The 16,620-nt window shown below is 44.5% G+C and overlaps 1 protein-coding gene across 1 annotated transcript; it reads left to right on the top strand.

Annotated features, from left to right (window-relative positions):
• Window positions 1-8,198: 8,198 nt before the first annotated feature.
• On the top strand, window positions 8,199-16,068 carry LOC149384606 (shikimate O-hydroxycinnamoyltransferase-like). The gene is made up of 2 exons (XM_089626795.1): window positions 8,199-8,752; window positions 14,986-16,068. Exons 1-2 carry the CDS (start codon window positions 8,330-8,332, stop codon window positions 15,883-15,885), a joined length of 1,323 nt encoding a protein of 440 aa, XP_089482921.1. The 5' UTR covers window positions 8,199-8,329; the 3' UTR covers window positions 15,886-16,068.
• The last annotated feature ends 552 nt before the right edge of the window (window positions 16,069-16,620 follow it).

The raw sequence follows: 16,620 nt of genomic DNA on the forward strand, positions 1-16,620 counted from the left end.
AGCCATGGGTATCACGAATGAAACGCTTCAAGTGCAGACAACATCACTCTACCTGGAGGAAGTGGCCATGCTTTGGTGGAGGCGACGACAGGAAGACGTGGAGAGAGGCACATGCACCATTGCCACCTTCGAAGACTTCAAGAATGAACTGAAGAGGCAATTCTACCCAGAAAATGCCATCGACGAAGCTCGAAGTAGACTTCGAAAGTTGAAGCAAACAGGTACCGTCCACGACTACATAAAAGAGTTCACCAACCTAGTGCTCGAAATCCCAAGGATGGGCGACTAAGATGCACTATTCTTCTTCATGGACGGCCTACAAGCATGGGCCAAGGTGGAGCTGAGAAGGAGAGGAGTTCAAGACTTGGCATCCGCCATTGCCACGGCCGAAGGATTGGTGGACTTCTCCACACCAAGGGACGCGACCAAGGGACGAAATCCGAGGCCTACTTCAAGTCGTGGCGACTTCTCCCAACAGTCGTTCGGACCAGCAGAAGGGAGCAACACGGCGAGCTCTTCCCGACCACGATTCACTCCAAACCAATCCGCCCCTGCGCAGCCAAAACCAAAGCGATGCTTCTTATGTGACGGTCCTCACTTCATGAAGGATTGCCCAACGAAAAACGCCATGACTGCGCTCACCGCCACCCTGGACAAACCAGAATCCAACAACGGGGATGCAATGGGGTCCATGCGACTGCTCAACGTCATCCAAGCCGCCCCAAAGATCAAGTCCCCCGGACTACTTTACGTAGATGCCACGGTGAACGGACACCCAGTCAAAGCCATGATCGACACCGGTGCGTCAAACAACTTTGTGTCATTTGAGGAAGCACAACGACTCGGACTGAAGACCATAAGAGGAGGGGGGACCATCAAAGCTGTCAACTCGGAGGCCAAACCTATCCACGAGGTCGCTCGAGGAGTGAAGACCATACTTGGCACATGGGAAGGGGCGATAGACTACTCGGTGGCACCCATGGACGACTTTCGTATCGTACTCGGGCTGGACTTCATGGACACGGTAAAAGCTATACCTATTCCCTTTGCTAACTCGGTATGCATAGCAGACGGGAGTAGCGCCTGCATGATATCCACATCTAGGGAAGCCCAACACGAGGCCCTAGCACTATCGGCCATGCAATTCAAGAAAGGAACCCGACGAGATGAAGAGAGCTACTTGGCCATCCTCAAGGACTACGATGAAGAGGTAATCCAAGAAGAGGAAGCACCCGTGGAGATCAAGAACGTACTGGAGGAGTTCCAAGACGTCATGCCTCCCGAACTACCGAAAAAGCTACCCCCACGAAGAGAGGTGGACCACCAAATCGAGCTAGAGCCGGGAACGAAGCCGCCTGCCCTCAGCCCGTACCGAATGGCTCCACCCAAACTAGCCGAGATGACGAGGCAACTAGGAGAGTTACTTGATGCAGGCTTCATCCGACCCTCGAAAGCACCATACGGCGCACTGGTCTTGTTCCAGAAGAAGAAGGACGGATCCCTCAGAATGTGCATCGACTATCGGGAGCTCAATAAAGTTAGTATCAAGAATAGGTACCCCGTACCCTTGATAGCCGACTTATTTGATCAGCTCGGACACGCCAAGTACTTCACAAAGCTGGATCTCCGTTCGGGGTACTACCAAGTCCGCATAGCTGAGGGAGATGAGGCAAAAACGACATGTGTCACAAGGTACGGTGCGTACGAATTTCTTGTTATGCCGTTTGGGTTGACTAATGCCCCGGCTACCTTTTGTACCCTCATGAACAAGATATTCTATCCCTACCTCGATCGCTTCGTAGTCGTCTACCTGGACGACATTGTTATTCACAGCAACACTCTCGAGGAGCACAAGGGGCACTTGAGGGAAGTATTCCAGCTACTGAGGAACAACCAGCTCTATGTGAAGAAGGAGAAGTGCTCGTTCGCGAAGACGGAAGTGTTGTGCTTGGGACACAAGATCAAAGACGGAGCGCTCATGATGGAACAAGTCAAGGTAGAAGCCATCCGTGAATGGGAGCCATCCACCAAAGTCCCGGAGATGTGATCCTTCCTTGGCCTCGTCAACTATTACCGGCGGTTCATCAAATATTACTCGGCAATTGCAGCCCCGCTCACCGACTTACTAAAGAAGGACAAGTCATGGGAGTGGACAGAGAGGTGCCAAGAAGCCTTCGACGGATTGAAGAATGCAGTGTGCGAAGAGCCAGTACTCGCGCTACCGGACCACTCAAAGCCATTCGAAGTCCACACCGATGCTTTGGACTTTGCCATCGGAGGAGTGTTGATGCAAGATGGACACCCGGTCGCCTACGAGAGCCGAAAACTCAATGACACGGAGAAACGATACACCGTCCAAGAGAAGGAGATGACAGCCATAGTCCACTGCATGCGAGCGTGGAGACACTACCTTCTAGGCGCCCCCTTCGTCGTGTTGACCGACAACATCGCCACCAGCTCGCTGGTAAGACTTCTTTGCGGAATTCGACTACCATTTGGAGTACAAGCCCGGCAGAGTCAACGTAGTCACCGACGCCTTGAGTCGGAAAGCAAATCTCGCCTCCATTAGCCGAGCAACCAGCCCAATAATGGAGCGGATCAAGATGGGACTCGAGGAGGAACCATTGGCCAAGACCCTCGTCAACATGGTACACGAAGGCAAAACCAGGCGTTTCTGGCTCGAAGATGGCGCACTCTACTCCAAAGGTAACCGAGTCTACGTACCGAGGTGGGGCAACTTACGGAGGGAGCTTATCAAAGAATGCCATGACTCGATGTGGGCTGGGCACCCTAGAACCAGGAGAACACTAGCATTGTTGAAGGGGACGTATTATTGGCCACAAATGCGCGACGACGTAGAAGCCTATCCCAAGGAGACCTTGGGAAAGCATTTCCATGGACTACATCACATCGCTACCCAAGTCGGAGGGATTCGGGAGCATCATCGTAGTGGTCGACCGGTTCAGCAAATACGCCACCTTCATACCAGCACCAGCGGACTGTACGGCGGAAGACACTGCTCGACTGCTCTTCAGCAACGTGGTGAAGTTATGGGGAGTGCCCGAAACAATAGTGAGCGACCGAGACCCACGATTCACCGGGCGTTTCTGGATAGAATTATTCAAGCTACTCGGGTCCGACCTCAACATGTCCACAAGTTTCCACCCACAAACAGACGGGCAAACGGAGAGAACAAACGGACTCTTGGAGCTCTACTTACGGCACTACGTGAGCGCAAACCAACAGGACTGGGCGAAACTCTTGGATGTGGCACAGTTTTCCTACAACCTGCAACGAAGCGAAGCCACAAACAAGAGTCCATTTGAGCTCATTACGGGGCAACAACCAACGACGCCACTTTCCTTGGTGACAAGATACGAAGGGAAGAGCCCGGCCGCATTCAAGTTCGCTAAAGCTTGGCATGAACAGGCCGAAGTGGCACGAGCTTATCTTCACAAAGCCAGCAAGCGAATGAAGAAGTGGGCAGACACCAAGCGGAGGCAAGTCCGATTCTCGGTGGGCAACCGAGTCATGGTGAAGCTTCTACCACAACAATTCAAGGTGTTTCGGAAAGTACACAAGGGACTAATCCGGAAATACGAAGGACCACTCGAGGTGACAAACCAAGTCGGGGCAACAGCATACAAGCTTCAACTTCCTCCGAAGGTAAAAATCCACCCAGTCTTCCATGTGAGCCAGCTTAAACCATACCACGAGGATCGAGAAGAGCCATCAAGAGGAGAATCCGCAAGGGCGCCCACAGCCGTGACTACCTCCTTCGACAAAGCCACAGAGGAGATACTGGCAGAGCGGATCATCAGGAGACGAGGGGTCCAACCATACAAGGAATACTTCGTCAGGTGGAAAGGTCTACCAGAGACAGAAGCCAGCTGGGAACACGAGGATGCACTTTGGCAGTTCAAGAGGCTTATCCAACAATTCACGAGCAACAACGCGACAGAGGCGCCGCGTTATTAGGTGGGGGAGGATGTCACGACCCAATAAAGATGGCTGGGCCACGTGACCCATCTGACCCAATGGAGCCCTACTTTCCCATGGAGGTTTTGACCCAAGACACATTTGGGCCCAACAAGCTACAAGGCCCAAAGGAGATTTCGCCCAACCCACCTTCTAGGAGGTCTCTAAAGTCATGCAGACTCAAGAACCATCTAGAATGTGTCTAGGTTCAATGTATCTCCTAGGGAACACGCATAGAAGGGGCATTTTTGTACTTTTCTCTTAATTCTTCTCTTGTAACTCTCCCTATAAATAGGGAGGCCATTCTCATTCGAGAGATCATCGAAAAGCATCCAAACATTCTCTGTATTCACGATATAATACAAATTTCTCTTACAAACACTTTCATTCTCGCTCCCCGACCGACCCTCCCTTTCTTCGCCCAATTTTCAGGCTGACTTAGCCCGTCCTGCGAGCTAAGGCCACACGGTTTTTAGTTCGACAACTAAGCCCGTGACAATAGGCTCGTGAGGCCGAGGTCGAGCTCGCAAGGCCGAGGTCGAGCTCGTTAGGCCGAGGTCGAGCTCGTGAGGCCGAGGTCGAGCTCGTTAGGCCAAGGTCGAGCTCGTGAGGTCGAGGTCGAGCTCGTTAGGCCGAGGTCGAGCTCGCGAGGCCGAGGCCATCGGGCTGATGGCCGTGGATAGCCGAGCTCGGTCTTGGGCCGAGGCTATTGGGCAGGCCCTTGGCCGAGCCAGCCCACGGGCCGATCAATGGCCGGGGTAAGTCTGATCGCTGTTTTGTCTCTGATTGGTCCCGATCGAAGGTCGGACCGATAACAGCTATTCTTGTCGTATATATGCTTGTAATATCTCGTTAGAAAGCTACATGAGTCTACTTTCATTTGCCGCTAGAATCAATCGATTTCAAGTTTTGTAGCTCGAGTTATGATGGCTTAAGCGCTAGTGGGTCAGGCTGTCGGGAATCAATCGATTTTGATTTTTCTCGTCGTGCGCTCAGCCCCTACTCACTCTCCGCCGTGCGCTCGCCTCGTCCCGAGTCTCTGCAGGTTAGTTTGTGACATACTAATATGTTTAGGTTAGTGTTTAGTTTAAATTTGTTTTTGTTTTAATTAGTTTTGATATATTGTAATAATTGTAATAATGTAATAATGTGATTAGTTTATCAATTAGGAATTGTAATTAGTTAATTAGTTAATTGATTAGTAATTGTAATTAGTTAATGAAATTAAAATTAAGATTAATAATTGTAATAATGTGATTAGTTTAAATTTGTTTTTGTTTTAATTAGTTTTGATATATTGTAATCTATCAATTAGGAATTGTAATTAGTTAATGAAATTAAAATTAAGATTAATAATTGTAATAATGTAATTAGTAATATATAATCAGCATATTAATTTTTTTTTAAAAAGATAAAGAGCATCAGGTGCGACTAGTCGCACCTGATAGTCAAGACTTTCAGGTGCGACTAGTCGCACCTGATAATATAAGACTTTCAGGTGCGACTAGTCGCACCTGATAGTCAAGAGGATTATCAGGTGCGGACTTTCGGGTGCGACTTTGGCGTATCTAAAGTCGCACCTGAAAGTACTTTCAGGTGCGACTTTTCCACTTTCAGGTGCGAACAAAGTCGCACCTGATGCTATATTTTGTACTAGTGAGATGCCAAGAAGACACGTCGCTCAAATGGCCGATGGTCAGGCCGGAGGTCCTGAAGAGTGGCAAGCCTTCATGCCCTCGCCCAAACTCTTGACTCTTTGAGTCGAACCTAGCCCCTCGAGTCGAGACTTGAGTCGGCTCCTCGAGTCGAGCCTCGCCCCTCAGGTTGAGACTTGATTCAGTCTCCTCGAGTCGAGCTTCGCTCCTCGAGTCGAGCCTCGAGTCAGTCTCCTCGAGTCGAGCTTCGCTCCTCGAGTCGAGCCTCGAGTCAGTCTCCTCAAGTCGAGCTTCGCTCCTCGAGTCGAGCCTTGAGTCAGTCTCCTCGAGTCGAGCTTCACTCCTCGAGTCGAGCCTTGAGTCAGTCTCCTCGAGTCGAGCCTCGCTCCTCGAGTCGAGCCTCGACTCGGATCCTATCCATCAAATAGAGACATTTGTGTCATAAACCCAAAATGCAAAGCCCACAATAGCTCAACGGGCCCGGAAGGACGACGGTCGCGAAAGATCCACGAAGGCGCTGCCCAGTGCGCGCCGCACCCGGGCAGAGTTGCGCCGCGCGCACAGCGGCGCAGACCGCGCGCCGCGCGTGGTGCGCCGCTGCCTCTTGTGCGCCTCCACTTGAAGAGGTGCGCGCCCCCAGTCCCACATGGACGACGAAGGACCTTCCTAAGGCTCTCAAACACCTATATAAACCCCCTCTCACTGAGGGGGAAGCCATCCCTTCATCTCCTATCGATACACTCGATTTCTCACTCTCCTCTGCTTCTCTTGATGCCATATTTGGCCTGAAGCATCCTCGCAAGTCTCTCTCGTTCTCAGAGGTTCCGAAGCACTCACGGGGACTTCCCAGACGTCGCTCCCTCTGACCGAACGCCCCCTGGTGCTCAAGCAATCCCCTAGGGTTCTCGACTAGAGTCCCCTTGCCCGTCTAAAACGCTATACGCGTACGCGATCTCCGAAGTTCTGAGACGCCGCTGAGGACTCCTCCCCGCCTCGTCTCCTTCGTTGAGCACGCTTCTCCACCAAGGTTCCACACCTCATACTGCGTCTTACACGCATGAACTACGTTCTGACCTGATCCCACAAATGGTACGTAGGCAGCCGACACCCAAGGCACGGTCACTCCTCCTCCTCACCCCTTCTCTCCTCTGGGAGGTGGGTTGATCGGAGAAAACCTAGCTCGAGACTTTCGAGTTCACACTCTTGGCCCGGGTGCGATCACTTGGTCCAGCCTTGGATCGAACCGCCCGAGGTATTCAATAGTTGTTCATTTTCGTGCGACAACATTTTGGCGCTAGAAGGAGGGGACTTCCCGACCTGTTCAGCCCGAAATCCCTTCTGTTTATCTTCTTCTTTTCTCTTGAAAACTCAACTTTCTCGAACTTGAGAAAGGATGAGTAGTCAACCACCCGTACGTTCTGAGGGCGTTAACAACCCCGATAACGTCACTGGGACCAAAAAGTACTTCTTGCGCTCCCGAGCGCATGGTGACGAAGAGTCGCTCCATGAAGAGAGCTCGACCCGCTCACCATCTCCATCTCCTGATAGCAGGGACAACCGCATCATGAAGTTGGAGGAGAATATCCGCCGACTAAAGGCGAGGAACGCAAGGTACCACAGCCGACTGGCTGCGAAACAACCTGCGCATGACATGGTAATCCCCAACGGGGATCCTGAGCACCTCAACGAGGAAAGCCGCGACCGCGACCCTGATTACGAGGGTACTGGGGATTCGGAGGATATCGAGACTTCTCTCACAAAGGACGGGGAACCCCCCGCCGTGTTTGAAGCCGGTCCATCGAATCCCCTACCTAGCTCGAGACTTTCGAGTTCACACTCTTGGCCCGGGTGCGATCACTTGGTCCGGCCTTGGATCGAACCGCCCGAGGTATTCAATAGTCGTTCATTTTCGTGCGACAACAATACGATAATAACTGATTATTTGTATAGACGGATAACCCACGTATTATTTTGTTGTATTTATGATTTTTTGTTGTCCACTTTTAATATTCTTCATGTAAAAATTCTTGAATTTCGTTTGCACTATTCTAATAATCTAAGCATTTTATTTTTATCAATTTATTTTTTTAGGAGCTTTTTATAAAAACAAAAAACGAAAAAATTTAAATGCCCAATACCAATACCAAAGTTTAATAAGATGACAAAAATCCGATGCAAGTTGTTATCGGGGAACGTTGGAGAATATTTATATCAATATATTTTAAAATGGAAAATGGTTGAAACAACCTATCATGAAGACCAGGGGTAGGTATGCTTTGTGGCTAGTGATACACCAGCATTTATTTGTCCACAGACCACAGAAAGATCTCACCAAGGGTAGGTATTCTTTGTGGCTAGTAATACACCAGCATTTATTTGTCCACGGAAAAGATCGCACAAGGGTTGTTTTGTTTCTCCCGCGCGTTTTAACGTCAACAACAACACATTTTATATGATAATACAATGAACAAAGAAAAAAAACAATGTGGGGCCACAAACTTTAAAGCGACGTTCACAGAAACCTTAGATTGATGGGACTAGACTATAGACAAAAGCTGAAGACAATATCCTTCACACATTGCACTGATATTGCCTCCATAATTTCGTTGGGCATTGATAGCTCAACAATAATAGTGATACTATTATCGTTCAACCAAATTGAAATCCTTATTGAGAATTTGAAGTGAGTAGAAATCATGAAAAAGATGATCGAGATTAAAACGATGAAGGCAACAACAGTAAAGCCGGCAGAAAAGACACCTCGACGATCGATCTCTTTTACGCTGCTGGACGGAACTTATATATTCCGTCACTACAACTCTGTCGTTTACATTTATCGGCGGACGAAAAGCACGGCCGAATTCGCGACGGTGCTGAGGGAGTCGTTGAGCAAGACTTTGGTCCACTTCTACCCACTCGCCGGACGGTGCAGGCTCGACGGTGACAAAATCACAGAGATCGACTGCAACGAGGAGGGCGTACCCTTTGTTGAGGCCGAGACTGACTCCGACCTCAGAGATCTCGGAGACTTAGCTCCGTCGTCGGAGATGTCAGTTCTCCTCCCTTATATTGATCGCAGCTCTCAAGACATTTCATCTTATCCTATGCTGGCGGTGCAGGTATGTTATATATATATATATGTATATATATGTATATATGCATAATATTAGCCTAACTATATGAATACCAATTCCAATAAGTGATAAAATCCTTTTTTATTTTATTTTTTCAATTATAGATTATTACTTTCATTAAACTCGAAGAGTGTATTAATTTTTTTAAAAAAATAACGATTTTTAATAGAAAATTTTATTTTCTATGGATTTTCTTTTTCTTATTAATTTGAACCTCACGTACTATGAACAACTTAAGTTAATACGATTTTCCCTCTAAATTTTGGAAAATTCTAATATGAAATGAATATACTTCATTTTGATGGTTGTTAACTATACGAACTTAGTAATTTTTTATTTATGATTTTAGCAAAAAATGGCAAAATTTATAACAATTAATTGAGTAACTAAGTCATCAAAATTTAAAGATTTACTAAATAGTTAACTTTTTGTAAATTTTATGTAAATAGTCATTATATGGTGGTATGACATATTCGAAAGTTTTTAACATTTTATTTATGTCCTTAAAGTTTGATGTTATTTACAATTATTAACGAATATTTACAATCATTAATATAATTTTGGCTTTGTTAATAAAAATGCGAATATGAGAATATTTTTTATATTTTTTTATTTTGAGGGGAAAATTTGAGGAAAATGTTTTTTTGAGCAAAATTGTATGACTAAAATAAAGAACTTATATATTTTTCTAGAAAGAAGTAACGAAAAAAAATCAAGCGAATTGCTCATGTAGATGCTTATACGATATTAGTTAAATTATAAAGTTTTAAGTGCATTTTTTCTAATCAGTTTGTCAATTTTTACTCAAACGCTCCCAAATGCTAAGATTCTTTCGGTTTCATTAAAAAATTCACAAATTGTTTGATGCATGCTCATGATGATACATGATCTTAGAATATTACGAGAACGAATCCAACCTCCATCACTGAAAAATAAGTGGATCGCTAGAGATATAGATTTACACAAAGATAGAACAAACAGTTTTCTCTCAGGCACAACTTTCTCAAAAACTCTCAATGCATAATAAAACTCGTATGAGTATAATATAATATTTATACGAGCCAAACCCTTCCCATGATGCGTTTTTTAGAGTTTCTGAGAAAATCACAACAAATTAATTATGAAAGATAATATTATAAATAAATATATATATATATATATATATATATATATATATGTATACCTTACCGATGATGCGTTTAATAGAGTTTCTTAGAAAATCACAACTAATTAATTATGAAAGATAATATTATATATATATATATATATATATATATATATATATATATATTCAAATTTGCAATACTGGGCAAACAAAAAATCATACCAATATATTTTTCCAAGATATTAGAACATGACGTTTTACATTCTGGATAAATCTTTTAAACTACTAATAAAAGTAACAATTATTTAATAAGGTAGCATAGTAATTAAATATTATTTCAAACATTGTATAAATTGATATCAATTAAAGCCTGTGGTTTGTATGTGCAACAAACTATACATGATGAGGAGCTAGTTGTAAGGTATAACTATATTTGGGCATCCAGTTGGAATAGATAATTTATCTTGACCATAAAAAGGATTAAAATACTAATATCGGTATCAATAACAAGATTCTGATTTTACTGATATATCGACTACCGATGGATATATCGATGGTACCACTTGAAGAAGGATGAAGGAGCCGGAATAGCGACGCACGTGACCGAATTTAACGCGATTGTCAACCAATTATCGTCGATTGAAATGGAATTTGACGATGAAGTGCGAGCCCTAATTCTGCTCGTATTTCTACCGAATAGCTGGGAGCTCATGAGGGCGGCGGTGAGCAATTCGGTCGAGAGCGCGAAGCTGAAGTTCAACGACGTGCGAGATCGCATCGTTGCTGAAGAGGTGAGAAGGATAGAATTTGAAGAGGTTGCGTTGAGCTCAGCCTTACACGTGGAGTACAGGGATATAAACCACGACAGAAATCAAGCTCGGAACTCCATAGGCAAATCGAAGTCGCGGAACGGGATAAGACAATCTTTCGAGTGCTGGAACTGTGGAAAGATGGGTAACATCATGACGTATTGCAAGGCGTCGGTAAAGGAGGAGAAAAGAGGTGCCCACAACATCACAGAAGATTTAGCAGATCCGATACTGCTAACGGTGGACAGCTCGATCGACTCTTGGGTGCTCGACTCAAGAGCGTCCTTCCACACAACTCCCAACAGCGACATCATGGAGAACTACGTCGCATGGAACCATGTGAAGGTCTACATGGCTGATGGTGAACCTCTAGACATTGCTGATGTCGGCGACGTCAGGCTGAAGATGGGAAACGGGCAAGTCTAGAAGATAAAAAAAATTCAGCCACGTGCCAAAGCTGATGAGGAACCTAATCTCGATGGGTCAGCTCGATGATGAAGGCTATACCACGATGTTCGAGAATAACTCGTGGAAAGGGTCAAATGGTGGTATGGTGATAGCTCGCGAACAGAAGACGGGCATGCTCTACATGACGTCGAGCTGCCGAGACATGGTGGCCGTGGTCGACAACAGTGAGAAAACCGAGCTGTGGCACAAACGTCTCGGACACATGAGCGAAAAATGGATTAAGATGCTGGTGAAAGACGGCATGATCCCGAAGCTGAAGATGGTGGAACATCACGCGTGCGAGAGCTGCATTCTCGGGAAGCAGAAGTGAGTCAACTTCACGAATGCGAGCAGAGAATTGAAGGTACAGAAGCTTGAGCTGGTACATACCGACGTATGGGGACAAGCTCCTATTCCTTCACTCGAGGGATCTCGCTACTATGTAATGTTCATTAACGACTCCGCCAGGAACATATGGGTTTATTTTTTGAAAAATAAATATGATGTATTTGCTGCCTTCAAGACATGGAAGGCGATGGTCGATCTGGAGACGAGCTCGAAGGTGAAGTGCTTAAGGTCCGACAATGCCGGGGAGTACGTTGACTCCGACATCAAGCAGTATTTTGCCTAGAATGGGATCAAGATGATAAGAACGATCTCAATAACTCTCCAACAAAACGGCGTAGCAGAAAGGATGAACCGAACGTTGAATGAGCGAGCTCAGATTATGCAGATTCACTCCAAGTTGCCCAATATATTTTGAGCTGATGCAATCAATACATCAACCTTCTTGATCAACCGAGGACCGAGCGTTCATTTAGGTTTAAAAATTCCAGAAGAGGTGTGGAATGGGAAGAAGGTAAACCTTTCTTTTTTGAAAGTGTTTGGTTGCTTGTCCGATGTTCATATTGATGATTCTGGTAGAAATAATCTGGATCCCAAATCTAATAAATGTTATTTTATTGACTATGTGACACTGAGCTCGATCATCGTTTCTGGGATGCTGATGCAAGGAAGATTGTTCGGAGAAGGAATATCGTCTTCAACAAGCAGATGATGTATAAGGACGAGATGAAAAAGAGCTCGACGATCGATCTGAGAGACTTATCGACGACCGAGCTGAATGATGACGGTTCAACGACCGAGGAGAGATCATTCCGAACTAGACGTGGTCGCGAAAGTGAAGACGAGGCTGATGAGGACACCGAACTCGACGTGAATGAGCGGACTCCAATGATCGAGCTGCGGAGATCGAGTAGGGTGATAAAACTGGTGCACAAGTTCTCTTCGACTCTCAATACATCCTCCTGACCAATAGAGGAGAGACGGAATGCTACAAAGAGGCTATACAGATCGATGCTGATCACGAATCATACTAGGGAGCTGGCGGAGTTACCAGTTAGGAAGAAAGCAATGCAGAACAATTCGCGTACCGGATGAAGGAGGAGAGCAAAGGAATCCAACGGTTCAAGGCGAGGCTGGTTGTGAAAGGTTTCCAGCTGAAGGAGGAAATCGATTTTACGAAAATCTTTTCTCCGATCGTCAAGTTCGTCATGATCATAGCTGTGTTGGGGTTGGTTGCCAAGGAGAATCTGCACCTCCAACAGATGGACATGAAGACGACATTTCTTCACAGTGATCTCGACGAGGAGATCTACATGGGGCAGCCCGAAGGCTTCGAGGTGAAGGGAAAAGATGAGCTCATGTGCAAGCTCCAGAAGAGTCTCTATGGGCTGTAACAAGCCCCAAGGCAGTGGTACAAGAAGTTCGACAACTTCATGAAGCGCGCGAAGTTTATCAGATGCAAGGCCGACCCTGCTGCTATTTTAAGAGACTTGAAAACTCCTACGTGATTCTTCTTCTTTCATCGACGACATGTTGATCGTAGTTGCAAACCTACACGAGATCGACGAGCTGAAGTAGAAACTTTCCAAAGAGTTCACGATGAAAGACCTGAGAGACTCGAAGCAGATCCTCGGGATAAAAATAAAGGGACCATAGAAGGCATCGAGCTCTCACATGAGGAGTACGCGAAGAAGGTGCTCGCGTGCTTCAACATGAAGGATGCGAGGTGAGTTAGCACACCACTGGCTAGCCACTTCAAACGGTCCAACAAGCAATCACCAGTGATAGAGGACGAGTTGGCGTACATGGATAATATCCCCTTTGCTTCGGCCATCGGAAGCTTGATGTACGCAATGGTATGTACGAGGCCGGACATTGCTTATGCAGTGTGAGTTGTAAGTAGGTTTATGAGTAACTTGGGGATAGAACACTGGGAGGCTGTGAAGTGGATCCTCTGATATCTAAGAGGCAGCTTGAGCTCGGCATTGATATTCAGGAAGTCCAAGCGGGGACTTCAAGGCTTCGTCGATGCTGACAATGGAGGTAACGTCGACAACAAGAAGATGACTTTCGAGGTTGCAGAAGATCGTTGCCTTGTCGAGCTACGAGGAAGAGTACGTGGCCATCACCGAGGCCACGAAGGAGATGATATGGCTGTAGACGTTTCCGCACGAGCTGGATCAAGACCACAGCGGGGGTCTGCTATACAACGATAGCCAGAGTGGTATTCAATTGGCAAAGAACCCAGTGTATCATGCTTGGATGAAGCATATACAGTTGTGATACAACTTCATTAGATCGGCATTGGAAGATGGGGTGCTAGTACTCGAGAAGATCACAGGCAGTCAAAATCAAGCTGACATGTTGACGAAGTCAGTGCCATATGACAAACGGAACTTGAGCTCGACTTCAGTTGGACTCACCATTTGATGGGTTGAGTCGCAGCTACAAAATGGAAACATGTGATGAGATTAGTCCCCAAGTTGGAGATTGTTAGAAGGTGTGGAGCCTAAAATAATAGGAGTGAAAAAAGTCTCACATAGGAAAGAGAGAGCAACTTTGTGAACTTCAAAAGTATATAAATAGGGGTCCATAGGGTGTATTCTATTCATCTCAACAAGAATAGCCTTAATCTAATTGTATATTGTAAACACCTCCCCGATTTGAGTTTGTAGTGATTTTGCAACGGTAAAGTGGATGTAGCTTTCGCATTGACGGTGAGCCACTATAAATATTTGAGTCCTTTATTTGCAATTGTTTTGTTTCGTTCTCAATTTGTGAGAGGGGTTTCGGCGAAGAAATCCCAACATACATATGATACCGATGATATATCGACTAACACTCAATATATCGACAACAATCCTATACCAAAATATAATTTAAAAAAAATCCAAAATATGAAGGTCTCCTAAATATATTTTTATTTATTTGAAGAACTTGAGAAAGTTTGAGAGAATTTAAGAGAGTTTGAGTCGATTTGAAGAAAATTCTAAAAATAATGGTGTTTTTGTAATAGAAAATTTTTACGGATTAATTGTCTTTCTTCATGTGCTTAGGTACAATTTCGGAAGAAGTGCTTCCGGGATATACCAAGTATTTCCAATTCCCTATCCCTCAGGAACATGAAACTTTGGAAATAATCGGAACCAGTATTTTTTTTTTTCACCCAATTCTGAAGCCTTAAGTTTATGTAACAAATCCATGAAGAGAATTACTAAGCTAATTAACATACTCATTGCAAATTATCTCTCAATTCTCTATTGTCATGAATAAATTGAAATAAATTATTAGAACATTACAATATTTTAAATTTGTTAGTGTAACTTGAAATTACATATAACTTAAGATTAGCCACATCTACCCTAAAAAAATTCACTTCTAAATATATAATATAAATCATAAATATTTAGACAAAAAAGGAACAAAAAACTAAAATAGGGTGAGAGACTTATCAAGATAGGCTAATAACTAATATTTACGGCCAAGTACTTAATGCTTAAATCGCATTTCAGGTGACTAACTTCAGATGTGGTGGCGTCTCAGTCGGCGTCCGCGGAGAACACCATGGTATGGACGGATCATCAGCTTTCCATCTCGTCAAATCGTGGTCAGAGATTGCTCGCGGTCTCGAAATTTCAACTCAACCATTTCTAGACCGTGCTTTACTGCTTTGCCCTCGCGACCCTCCTCAACCCAAGTTCGATCACCCTGAATTCGAACATCGCCAAATTTCTCTCACAACAACCGAAGACGACCTCAAGATTTCCACTTTCAGGCTGACTAAGGACCAACTGGACCAGTTGAAAGGCACGGCGTCAACAGAGAAAAGTGATGGTGAGAGTTCTTATAGCACATTTGAGGTACTGGCGGGGCATATATGGAAATGTGTGTGCAAAGCCCGCGGGATTGGAAGCGAAGAAGAGACGAGGCTGACGTTCCCGGTGAACTCTAGGATCGGCAATAGGTGGAAGCCACAGCTGCCACCTAGCTTCTTCGGAAATGCCGTGTTTCGCGCCTTTTCAGTCTCTCGGGCTGGAGATCTGGTGTCAAAGCCACTGTGTTACGCCGCGGCTAAGATTCGCGAGGCATGGGCCCGGATGGACAACGAGTACTTGAGATCCATTATCGATCATCTCGCGCTTATGTCTGATGATCCAACGACTACAAAAAAAGGGAATTATCTTTTCTACATGTACAGTCCTAATTTTCAGATTACTACTTGGGCTAAGATGGGGCTCAGTGACGCTGATTTCGGGTGGGGTCCGCCGATTTACACGGGCCCCGGGAGCCTTACTTACGAGAAGGCTTTCATTTTTCAAAGTGATAACAATCACACTGGTGGGTTATCTGTTGCCATATCTTTGCGGCCTCAGCACATGGAAATCTTTGAGAAGGTAGTTTATGAGTTTTGAGGGATCTAAGTTTAGACAGAGTCCAATTATTAATATATAGTTGTGCTGTTGTCCAGTTATTATTATTGTCTACACACTATATAAATTAAATAAGTTCACTGTCTTTCCCTTCATTAAGTTTAGAAATACGTATGACTCGTGATTCAAAGCTACATTTTTTTAATAAATTTAGTAACTATAGAAAGCGAGATTTCTTTTATCATGACACCGGTAAAAAGATGCTTCCCATATGTTGCATATTTTGAGTTACTCATAGTTTTGAAAATACAATGTACTCGCAAAAAATTAATAACCCTAAAAATATTTGGACTTTTATTTAATTTTAAAATGTATCTATATTGGTCAAATCCACCAGTATTAAATTAGCTCTATTTAATCGCATTTGAATCTGATATTTTAAATCATTTCTTCGAGATGATGTCAACAATTTATATCAATATTTAATCTTGAATGTAATGAATTACAAGCTTCTTTTATGGAAACCGAAGAGTGTATATTAGTTAATTAAAATGATATTTTGAACCAAAGTAAAATAAATATGGAAAAATACACAAATATATGTTTTAGTGGAATATCGAGTTTAACCTTTGGTTTTAGTGGAATAATAACACAAATATATGTTTTAATGGAATATCGTGTTTAACTAAAATGACGAAATTATATCCTAAAATGAATACCAATGTCACAAATCTCGCTTTCATTGATATTCATTCTTATATCAGAAAAATCGAATCA

This window comes from Urtica dioica, chromosome 9 (assembly GCF_054948205.1).
Source record: "Urtica dioica subsp. dioica isolate 48M chromosome 9, U.dioica_male_clone48M_v1_H2, whole genome shotgun sequence".
Lineage (NCBI taxonomy): Eukaryota > Viridiplantae > Streptophyta > Magnoliopsida > Rosales > Urticaceae > Urtica > Urtica dioica.

What these genes read in the sequence shown, in the direction of transcription:
- LOC149384606 (XM_089626795.1), top strand. Translation starts at nt 8,330, where the DNA reads ATGAAAAAGATGATCGAGATTAAAACGATGAAGGCAACAACAGTAAAG. An exon ending in ATCCTATGCTGGCGGTGCAG is followed by an intron (nt 8,753 to 14,985) that starts GTATGTTATATA and finishes ATCGCATTTCAG; the next exon opens with GTGACTAACTTCAGATGTGG.